Source organism: Buceros rhinoceros, unplaced genomic scaffold (assembly GCF_000710305.1).
Source record: "Buceros rhinoceros silvestris isolate BGI_N320 unplaced genomic scaffold, ASM71030v1 scaffold2474, whole genome shotgun sequence".
Lineage (NCBI taxonomy): Eukaryota > Metazoa > Chordata > Aves > Bucerotiformes > Bucerotidae > Buceros > Buceros rhinoceros.
In genome coordinates, this window is record NW_010407459.1 from 1 (window position 1) to 11,639 (window position 11,639).

General features: G+C 36.7%; 1 protein-coding gene across 1 annotated transcript in view; it reads left to right on the forward strand.

Annotated features, from left to right (window-relative positions):
• Positions 1-275: 275 nt before the first annotated feature.
• Positions 276-11,639, forward strand: part of DLG5 (discs, large homolog 5 (Drosophila)) — a gene marked incomplete at both ends in the record, with an annotated part of 34,773 nt that continues 23,409 nt past the window's right edge. The window contains 5 exons of the mRNA XM_010134457.1: positions 276-588; positions 4,450-4,680; positions 6,695-6,879; positions 7,531-7,656; positions 8,349-8,481. Of these exons, the coding sequence (XP_010132759.1) occupies positions 276-588; positions 4,450-4,680; positions 6,695-6,879; positions 7,531-7,656; positions 8,349-8,481 (988 nt within the window). The remainder of the gene's footprint in view (positions 589-4,449; positions 4,681-6,694; positions 6,880-7,530; positions 7,657-8,348; positions 8,482-11,639) is intronic.

Below are 11,639 nucleotides of genomic sequence, written 5' to 3' on the forward strand. Positions count from 1 at the left end.
TACTTTTAATAATTAAACTAATTCTAAATTATTTCTAACAATTTTTTATGTTTAAGTTTGTTGAAGAGGTTCTTTAATATTCCTGAAGGTTCACTAATATTCCTAAAGCAACAATTAGTCTAACTTTTATTTTGATCCCTGAGAGTACATTTTCTAAGAAGTTCTCTGTGGATAGGTTTTAGCACTGGATACATTTGGATATCCAGCCAAATTCTTAATGTCCGAAAAAAGACAATAGGGTCAGGTATCTTACTGGTGTTTCTGCTTGGTTTTAGGTTTGAATCAGTACAGCAGGAACTAAGCAACGCCACAGCTCAAAACAAAGAGTTGCAGAGAGAGATGGAACGATTACAGTCGGAGGTGACAAGGTTCAAAACAATGCAGCTGAAGGCAGCAAAGGATGCAGAAAAATACAAGGAAGAAAGGGATTCAGTTTTCAATGAATACCGGCTCATAATGAGTGAGAGAGATCAAGTAATCAAAGAGGTAGATAAGCTTCAAACAGAGCTGGAGCTTGCAGAGTCCAAACTGAAGAATACGTCTTCTGAGAAGCGAGTGGCTAGTGAAGAGATGGAAGCTTTAAGACAGGTACTAAACTATTGTTTCGATGGGGAAGGGAAATGAGTATACAGTTTTTATGCTAGAATCACAAATATATGACTGATTACTGGAAAGTAGGAATGCACTGCAAAAAGGAAATTCTGTGCTGCTGATCTCCTATAGCAGTCCTTTTTACTATCAATTTATTAAGCTTCTGTGTTTAAAGTAGTACCTCTCAGCTGAAATTTGCTGTTCACTTGAATTCTGTCCGGCTGATAATAAATCCTTCCTTTGCTGCATTAGTCTTCTATGCCTTCTCAAGTAATGCTTTCTTTATAATACAATATACATATTATATGTAAAACAATATAGCTCTAAATATTCATTATTTTTAACTTCTAACCTCTACAGGAACCACAGGATACTATCTACTATGGCTTAAGACGGTACATAATAAAGTAGTCTCAAATATTTATGCAAAGCCTGTGCTGACATGCATGTTCTTACTCGTTTGCCCTCCTTTTGCCTTTTAAGTTAAAGAAGATATTTAGAAGATTTTTCACTAGAACTCAGGCATGCCTTAAAGTGTGTGAAACCAGAACTTTGCGTTTTTTAGCAATATGTTTTTGAAATGCTTTTATCACAACCATATTATAATGATGCTGTTAAGATTTCCAAAATACAGTTTGCTGCTCAGTTTCATTTCAGCTGAGATGCATTTACTTGATCCTTTCTTTACAAATACTTAATTTAGCATGAAATAGATACAAGCAAATGTATTCCATTGTCTGTAAATCTCATTTTGCTTTTTTCAATGGCATTACATCTGAATAAAATGCCCTTTATGAAAACTTAAGGTGTGGAGCTCTTTTCAAATAATGCCATAGCTGAGGGGACATAATGTGGATTGTGACATACAGCATCAGAGCTTTAACTAACTTCTGGGTTTAAGTATTCATAGTTTTCAACCCTGCACATTTGTCAGCTAAGATTTTTTGGCTTCTACAGTGAGTAAAGTTTTAATAACTATTCTACTTTCAAAGCCATTGAGTCAATAGAAATGTCTGTTGATTTTAGTGGAACGAGGGTAGCTGATAAGGAATACTGATGGAAATAGCCACAATTAGTTCTGCTCCAATTTGTTATATCTGTCATTGTGGCACTGAATAATAAGCCAAAGAGCGTTAAGGGGCAGGAAGTTAAAATTTTAAATACATGGGTGTTTCATCCTACCTAGGTGACTTGAAGGGTCAGTGAATAAGAACCAGAGCGACCCTAGGGCTGGTGAGTGAGATGCTGGCAGGGCACAGACATGCATGTTTCTTCACATCCAGAACTGACCCATCAGAAAGCAGAAATAACTGCTTTTGTACTATACTGAAAGTTGTGAAATAGCAGTACTGTGAGTTTTCTTTTTGTTCTTGTTTTCCTTTCCTGTAGCTATGACTCTTCTGCTTGTGAGCAAGTATGTTGCTGTGTTGTGTGGGACTGGCTCGCTGCAGCTACATCTAGTGCATAAGGCATTTTCTAGATCTGGGAAGACAAATATTTGAAAGGTTTTCTTGATCAAGTAATATATTCACTTGAAATAGTAACCTGAAAGATGTGCCTAAGTAAGTGGGACTAATCCTGCAAGTGAATAGTTGGTCTGGTGCTTGCCAAAATGCAGCTTCATGGCCTTAGCTTTCTTTGAGATGTGTAGCAGCTTTTACATAGCACCCATTGACTGATTGAAACAGCGCTGAATCCATTTAGGTCATTTTAAATGCAGTTTCTGCCTGGAAGCTTGTGTTTCCTAGTGTACCTTTTGTGTCCCAAAGAAATGCAAAGGCAACTGAAATGGAGAAGAGGTTCGTTTTTAAGCATTATATTGTGAGCAGTTACTAATGAGGTCAGTCAGTCAATTTCATAGTTAGATATTTAGGCTTTATTGGCTACATATGCCCAAACTTAATGCGTTAATTTACCTCCAAAATGAACTAACCATCTGGCATTTATAGATGTTAGAAGAAATCTCAGGATTTTGCACTATAGACTGTCTAGTTTTGGATTAAGTTTTCATGAGTTTGGCCATTCAAAGCTAGGGATTAGATGTTACAGATTTCCCCCTCTACTTTCCCCAGTGGTGTTTTTCTTTGGCATAATATCTTGCTCCAGCAAATACTTAGAATGTTGTGTTACATCTCAGCAGTAGTCAGCTTTCCCCTCTGTTTAATAAACCTGTTGTATTATTTTATCCTTATTGCATTATATTCAAATGCAACAACTTCCTTCAAACATAAGAATTCCTTACAAATTCAGAATCATTCTTCAAACCAAAGCACTCGAATGTTTCCAAGCAGAAGCTGTTCTAGTGAGCGCCAAATGGCTCATTGCCCCGTGCCGTCATGTTGTAGTTTTGTGCAAATATCACAGGAAGACAGAGGTGAAATTTTACTACTGACCACTGGAGGCAATGGCTGCTTTTATTCAGATAGTTTATATTGAGCATGCTGGAGTAAACTGTGGCAATATGTTCTTTTTCCAATCACCTTAAAGTTCTGTAAATTCTTGTTTAATGAAGGACTTGCTGAGAACTTTCCCTCTGCCTTGGTATTTGATGGCTTTCATCTCAGCTGCATGCAGGAAAAGACTTAATATTTTTGTGTAAGTTTTATACCCACATTTGAATGCGCATTTTATACAGACTGTAGTTAAGCTGTACAAAACATGGCTTCCAGTACTAAAACTTGCCTGCTCACCAGATGGGTCAGGGATTTCTCTCTTCAGAGGTACTGAGCAATAGCAGCTCTTGCTGAGGTTGAGAAAACTTGAGTGATTTGGTAGTAGACATTCACTGATATCTTTAAAGTTCAAAGAGTGAGTTATTAACTAGTGTGTGTCTGTTACGCTACAGCAAAAAATTTCTCTTTTAGTATTGTTGCACAACTGTTTTAACAGCCTGACTAGTCTTAATTAGATGCCGTATATCAAAAACAGTTATGTTAATACAGCAAAATGCAATTGTTGTCCATGATTTAAAGACTCAATCTTATTCCTTGCAAACTGTAGAGGAAAGTAGAATGGAAATCAGTTTATGGTATGGCTTCTTTATGTCCTTAAGTGTTTGGACCCTTCTTTTGCTTTTTAGGTGTTAGTTGTCTCTGATAATATTTTTTTAAGATCAAAACATCAATAGTTTCCAGCTAGGAGTGCCTGTACATAGAGGGACTTCTTTGTAGCCATTGGCTGGACCATTTATAAATTTAGTGGCATGAAATGCAACTGTTTCAATGCTTCATTCTTCCAGTTGGAAGGCCAGTTTAAACTACTTTAAAAGGACAGGGTGCATTTTAGAGCTACATTTGTCTCATCTTTTTTATTAGGCAGTGAATTGTTGCAGTTGAATATGCTGTCATTCTGCTTTATGACATACTATAGTTTTAACTTTGACCATTCTGTAGATTGCACGTTGGTATTGTACTGGCATATTACTTTAATGTCCCTTTAAAGCTTACGAGAAAGCTGAAGATACCTATGTAGCTGGGTTGTCTAAATTATTTTAGACCTATAAAGTGGAGGCGGTTGCTTAAAATAATTTGCAATATATTTTTAGCCTTTTCCACATTTAGAGCCTTTTTTTTAAAATACCAAGTCTGACTCGTTCATAACCTTCCCTCATTTAGGTTCCTTAAAACTGTGAGTGCTCCCTGTGCTAATGTGATGGTGTGATATCTTTAATACCACATTTAATATACTTTGCCAGTACTTACTTGTATGCAATGTGAGCACAGTCCTATTCTGCTCCTGTTTTTCAGAACATTAGTGATAAACTCTCTAGACTTTTAAAGTGTCAGCATGTATCCACTTGGAAAGGTAAATCATTTTCTTCTGTACTTAACCTACTGCAAACAATGGATCTTGTTTTAGGAGCTAAACTCAGCTCTAGTGGAAAGAGATCGAGCAATTTGTGAGAGGAACGAGTTGCTGGAAAAATACTGTCATGAAGTGAAGGACAAAGCTGAGGCCCAGAAGGAACTTGACCAAGCTTGCAAGGATATAGAGACAGTCAAAGAAGAAAGAGATGTTGCCAGGAAAGAGAGAACAGAAGCTATCATCCAGAGAGACCATCTACTAAGGGAATATTATCAAGCCCGTCAGGTATTGCAAGTCTTCACAGATGCCTTTTTCTTTCTTGGCTTCGAAGGGTCAGTAATTTTCACGAGAGTAGTTAAAGGTCTGGGCACACTGGGTGTTTTCACCCTTTTCCCTGAGTCACTCAAATACCTACATACAAACGCACATATGTTCTTCCAGACAGTGATAGAACTTCTTGTTTGAATTAAATACAGTCATGCTTCATATTGTTTCTCTTTGCAAAACTAAATGGCAAATAAAAATATGTGATCCAGCAGGTGGATAGGCAGTTTATTACCTGCTGGTAGCTGCTTTGCCCTCTATAAAGTGTCTTGTTCATGCTGGTGACCTGCTCAGGATGTTAGCTATTTCTAATACTTCATAAAGGAAGTTGATTGAAATGTGATTGTGAATTTTCTAGTCTGTACATGTTCTTAGTATAAAGACAACATTCTGACGATTTGTCTCTGTGTGCATAGTAACATTCTTGGAATTCTGCACAATAACTTATGCTTTTGTCTTGCGTGTGATATTAAACATACAGCTATAAATGCTTACATACAGTGTAGTATGAAAATGCATAGTATCACACCTTTTATGATCATGAAATAACTGAGGAATATGGAATTATTTAATATTAAAGTAGGTATTTTGGGTTGCATTCATTAAACTTGTATTCTCTTTTCATTGAATACCAACCCTTTACTGGTACCAAAAGAGTTTTTAGTCTTGCCTGACGTACTGATTTGCCAATCCCAGATGAGTGTGTGGGGAAGTAATTAAGATACATTTTCAGTTGTACTGGAAATAAATCTTATGTTTTGTTCTTCATGGCCAAACAAGTGGCATTTTGGAAACTTGAGCTTTTCTCAAGGAAGCCAAGTAAGTTTGGGTGAACTGTGCTGTGACTTAGCAATGGACCTGCTCAGATGCTCACCTTTGGCAGATTTCAAATCAGGATTGACATTTCAAATATAAGCACCTGGTTGTTGATCTGTGTAGATTTTGTGATTGTCTTTTTTCTGCGAGTGAACTGGAAGAGAAGAAAATGATCCTTGGAAATTAGACACAATCAAAAGGCCAGATATGACTCTTCATAACCTCTGTTTGTGGCAATCTTTATTTTTTAATATTGATGTGATAATGTAAACCTGGATTTTAAGGTCCAGTGCTCTCTGTTTTTGAATTACAACTCATTTAGAGAAAAAAGGTGCATTTAAAGTGTGTTAATCATGACCTCGTAGTCTCTCTTTGATATACATGCATTCAGGTCTTAAAAGCATTCTTCCAAAGTTTTATCTTTAATCAAATGGGGTTTGTTTATATTCTTGAAATTAATCACACACAGTTGTTTGCAAGCCCATGGCTGTCAGTGCTTCTGGTGGGCTGTTGTAGTTGGCTTGTATTTATTGTGCTGCAGGATTGAAGTATTATCTGTGTATTTGTCTTACCATTGTCACCATCTCTCTTGTTCAAGATAGAGAATGTTAGAGGAAAAGGTTAATTTTAAGAAGAAAGTAATTAGTTTCTCAAACCAGAACATTCAAACAAAACTTCTTTTGGAGTTCCATTGCTCTGCTTTGGACTTATGGGACCTGTGTGAAACACAAGTCTGTGTTGCGAATGTGTGTGTCTAGTTGTCCCAGTGTAAATAACAGATGTTAATGCAGAAAGTCTTGGTTGTAACTACATATAATAGTGTATCTGATTTCTAAATATGCTTGAAGTTTTTTCTGTCTACTAAGTAGAACAAGACAAACATGGAATGTCATCTCTGAAATGCAAAATGTTCACTGATGTTATTTTGAAGTGAGGATTCTTATTGATGTAGACTGTATTCACACAAATTTGTGTGCTACTGAATGAAATACATTACAGCATTTTTTATCTTCTAAAGTTGCCATCAAGATAAATGAACATTTTTCATGAAAACATGAGAACTGAATACATCAGGGAACACACATATAGTAAAAGCTGTTTGTGCATACTTAGATAAAAATTGTGACTAAAATACTTATCTATGTTTCTTAATTCCTAGATACAAGATTCTGCTACCTTAGACATAGAAAGAGCAAACAAAGAAATTGAAATGCTTCGGAAACAATATGAGGCAATGTCACAAGAACTAAAAGAAGCTGTCCAGGAAGCAGAAGTAGCCAAGTGTAGGAGAGATTGGGCCTTTCAGGAGCGGGACAAGATTGTTGCAGAAAGAGAAAGTATACGGTAAATGAACGCTAAATGCTACAGGAGTGATCTTCGTTAACAGCTTGTGTGCAGCTGATGCAATGCCAGGACTTGCTGGGTTTTGCTAGCACTTCCTTCAACTTCTGCATTAGCTGTCACAGCATGATTTCTTTTTTTTAAGTCGAGGGCGCCTTATGAGATACTTCTCTTTGTCTGAGCTTTCATACCCGTAATAAGTCTCTAGTAAACACCATAGAACTTAACAGCACTTAACAGCTATGTAGGAATGAAAAATTAATACATTCTTTCAGGCATGATATACCTAATCCTGCTATAGCTATAGTCCTGCAAATATTTCTTTACCTGTGGGGACATTTTGCAAAAAGTACCAAATATATTTGCTGCTAAATGTGTATAAGGAACTAAGGGAATGTAATTAGATTTTTTTTCTGCTAGTTTAAAGAAGATAAGTAGAAATAAAGTTTTGAAAGGAATGAAGAAAGTTTCTGTTATCTTGACAAGCTTTTCCTTAAGACCTAGCATATGTAATTTTTTTATTAGACTTTTTTTTCCTTAGAGATCTTTTGAAACTGTTTTAAATTTTTGCATTAACTATACAGTGTGGTAGAACTAGTTTGTTACTTTGATAGAGTTTTAAGTAACTAGATTGAAACTTCTTTGCTTTTGAAGGACTTTGTGTGACAACCTAAGGAGGGAGAGAGACCGGGCTGTGAGTGACCTGGCTGAAGCTCTTCGCAATCTGGATGACATGAGAAAGCAGAAGAACGATGCTGTTCGTGAACTAAAGGAACTGAAGTATGTTAGAGAAACGATCAATCTGCATGGAAGCCTGTGATAAAACTTTGGTTTGCTAGCTGTGTTCACAAGTGAACCGTATGTTGTTATAGCAATGGGAAGCAAGCATTCATGATACTATTATGTGGAAACATTGCCTATATTTTTAGTTACCGTGGAAATTACGGTGATGGGCAGGATCCTAAGTCTTACTATCATAATCTTTTTTTCTTAATAATGAGATATAAGCTTTGTACTGTGGAGATACACTTACACTTTCTTTCACTGAAGTCAGATTAACTGGAGTTTAGGTCCTCCCACCTGTATTCTCATTAGTTTATGAATGCGAAGATGGTGTGCATCATACATCATCTCAATGGGTTGTGGAAGAGGTTTTGCTGTCGATATTTATCACATCCCTCTTGTCCTGAGCAATAAAATGCAGCTCATCTGAGGGCAAATTAAATACATTTTGGGAGATGCATTTAGTTGTGCACTTCAGTCATGTAAAAATAATGCAAAAAATAGAAGACTGTTAGCATAGTATATAGGAAAGGAAAGTCAATTTCGTAACAGCCCAAGAACATTGGAAAGATGAAAGCTTGGATTTTTGAAATAGAAAACAAAATATGAGGTATCTCATGATAACATTATGTATGTTTATTTTAAAAAGGTTGTCTGTGTCTTTTCAATAATTATTTTTATTTGCCCAGGGAGAAGATGGAGAATCAACTGGAAAAGGAGGCCAGATTCCGTCAATTGATGGCCCATAGTTCCCATGACTCGGCCATAGACACAGATTCTCTGGAATGGGAAACAGAAGTGGTAGAGTTTGAAAAAGACAGAGTAAGTCAAACCCACGAACTGCATTGTCTTATATAGTCTCTCTCTCTATGTTATAAGTTGGCAAAACCAAGCTGTTATACACAAACTTTGTATTTTTCTTAATTAAAAATAAAAATAGTTCGTCATCTGATCTTGCAGAGTAACCAGGTCCATGTACTATAAGAAAATGTTTTAAGGTAACATCGAGTGTTCTTAAAGTTAGCGATTCATTGAAGAAATGGCAGTGCTAAGACAGCCGAAACTTAAGATGTGATGGAAACACTGACATCAGAGAGCCCAGGCCGCTGCTCTTACAGGCAATTCTGCTTATAATGTATGCATAAAATAGTTAAGCCTTTACATGAAGCTACTTCTACTTTTGCTCAGATTTGATGGTTAGAAATTTTAAAGTACTAGAATTATGTATTCATGATGAATATGTATTTTAGGGCAATATTGCCCTTCAGCATAAAGATCTGGGATGAAAGCAGAGGCTAATCTCTCCTGGTTGGCTATAGAGAAGTTAAATCCCTTTTCCATTTTGGCGTATTAAATGAAGTTCTTATGTTTAGCTTTCCAGATACTCTCTGCATCCTTTCATTATCTTATTAGTACTTTTCTCTACTAAATTTTATTTTTATTCATTGTAGTCTAGAATTTTTATTTTGCTGCTTTGTATGCAGGTCTTGTATGCTGTTCTGTTTGAAATTTTTTGCTGGAACATTACGCTGTTTGCTAATAGTAATTTTTTTGACCACACAGATGGTCTTCCAGATTGCATTTAGTTTATAACAGCTTCTGCATATACCAGATTTTCTTTCTCTTTACTGAATGACAAAGTTTGTGATTTAATGCTGTCAAATTAAATCCCTTTTATTTTACTGCAATATTCAGGGTCATCTTTTCTTATGCACTTCCAATCTGTCTGTGTTCAGACAGTGTATTCCAACAAAATCACTGTAACATTCCTTTTTTGACACTAAAAATATTTAGTATTACTATGTGTTGAAATATATAGATTGAAAAGACAGTGTGAACTGACTACCAATGCTGATCCATCAGGACCACCATCTGTAAATACTTTCTGGGATGACAACTCTCCTTCCACCATGCTTTTTCATCTCTTTTGACCAGCTCCTTCATCAGAATTTTGTATTGCCATCTTCTCCATTTTAACTCATAACTAATAGTTTTGTTTTTCCATAGTCTGTAAAATTAGTTAGCAAGTCTAGCATATGCTGTACCTGTGGTACGCAACATGGCAGCCTGATGAATTTCCCAGTTATTTCATTATTCTTTACTTCAAAGATTGTTCTAAATGTTTTTATTACTGAGATCAAATGCATAGACTTTGTTATTTGAATATATGTTTTCCTTTCCTAAACATAGGGATTACACTTGCTATAAAATTACAGTAATGGTATTGTGCCAACCTTGATTAGGTATATGGGAAAATTCTTGCTGACCTACTAGCATTTGAATTCCAGGATGGAGATTATAGACCTGAATATATTTAAATCCTTTTATTATTGCTTCAGCTTCATCTGCCTGCTTAAGCTTGTGTTCTACATAATCACTCAGCTCAAAACGGAGAGAAATAATACTCACTTTTCAGCTGTGAGGCTGTGCATTGGTACTATGATCTCTACTCAATGTTTATGTTATGGCAGCCCCATGTTCTTCCCTATGAACTTTTTTCCTACATAGAACATTTGGAAGAATCATAAGGATTTTTGTAGCTTTTTGGCAGGTTTAGCTCAGTTGAATTTCTGGTAATATTTTTCCATGTTTTATCTTCAGCTTTTGTCAGGTGTCTTTTGCACTCCCTGAAGATTTTATGCTCCTTTTTAAGGGGGTTAGTCACTGAACAATGACTAGAACCATGTCTTACACGTCTGATTTAAGATTTATTTAATTTTTGCATGTTAGATTTTAAATTTCAAGTGTCATCTCTCTTTGGTGTGCTGAGATGGTTGGTCCAGTTGACTTCAAGTAGAGTTCTCTAATTTTTATGAATTAACACTTTTTCTATTTAACATGTCATGAAAACACCCGCAAGACAGAAAGCAGTTGTAAATTAAAACAAAACGGGTTTATTGGTTCCCTTAACAGGTTCACGAATGTCGGTTCAGGGATTTTTCACAGCACAGTCACTTACACAAACTGAGAGTCATACACTAAGGGAAGGTAGATTTCACAAGCCCACCATCTCCAATAGAAATCCAAATACTTTACCCTTAACAATACAAACTGAGAACTGCTTACCAAAAGCCTGGGAGGGACGTATTCACAATGGCACACCCTCCACTATTCAATGGGAGAATCTCTCGCTTAATAACAGAGAAAGGAAATATCTTACCAATATGCTCAGCCGGCGTCCCAGGCCGAGGGGGAGAGGGGTGTCTCAATAAATTCCTCTGCCTGGTGTCCCAGAGCTCGAGGGGAGAAATCCTCTCTGCCTTAGCTCGTACACCAAGGAAAGCAGAGAAAAAGAAAAACCTCTCTGTCTCTCCGACGAGGTTCCCTTTTTATACTCGATCGAAATGTGTATTGTAGTCATTATCAGGAAACAAGGCAGGATATAGTTTTTAATGGAGCTCAGATTTATAGGCGTCTTCTCCCCGGAGGGCAGAGCCCCTTCCTTTGTGCAGGCTGGGTGCACGGCTCCAAGACGGAGGTGAGGGGGTGATTTCAGATGCTTATCAGGGCTGCTGCAGGCCCTGCCTTTTGCATTGAACAAAAGGGGGTGCTTATACTGCCACAAACACTATTATTGGTATTTTCATAGCAATAATGAATCAGTTTGTGATCGGTTGATCCCAGTTTATTTACTTAAACCAGTTTTTTATACAATGACCTTGCTGAATTAAATATTTAATACTAAATTAAAATTTCCCTGTTTGGTTCAGTGACTTTTTAAAGATGTTTGTGACTTTTCATATCAAGGGTGATCTGGTTTGGGCTAGGGTTGATACAATATTGCCTCTAATCTGTATAAATCGTACCCCATAATGTTAGAGCTTTCTTTCCTGTTTACTTCTGGTCTCTAGCCATATCAAAGCAGATACCTTTCTGAGTTCACCACTATAACACAGTGATGTTTCCTTACCTTTACAATTTCCACCCCCCCTCTCCCCAAACACCCCCCCCCCCTCCCAAGAATTCCCCTTCTCGGGGAC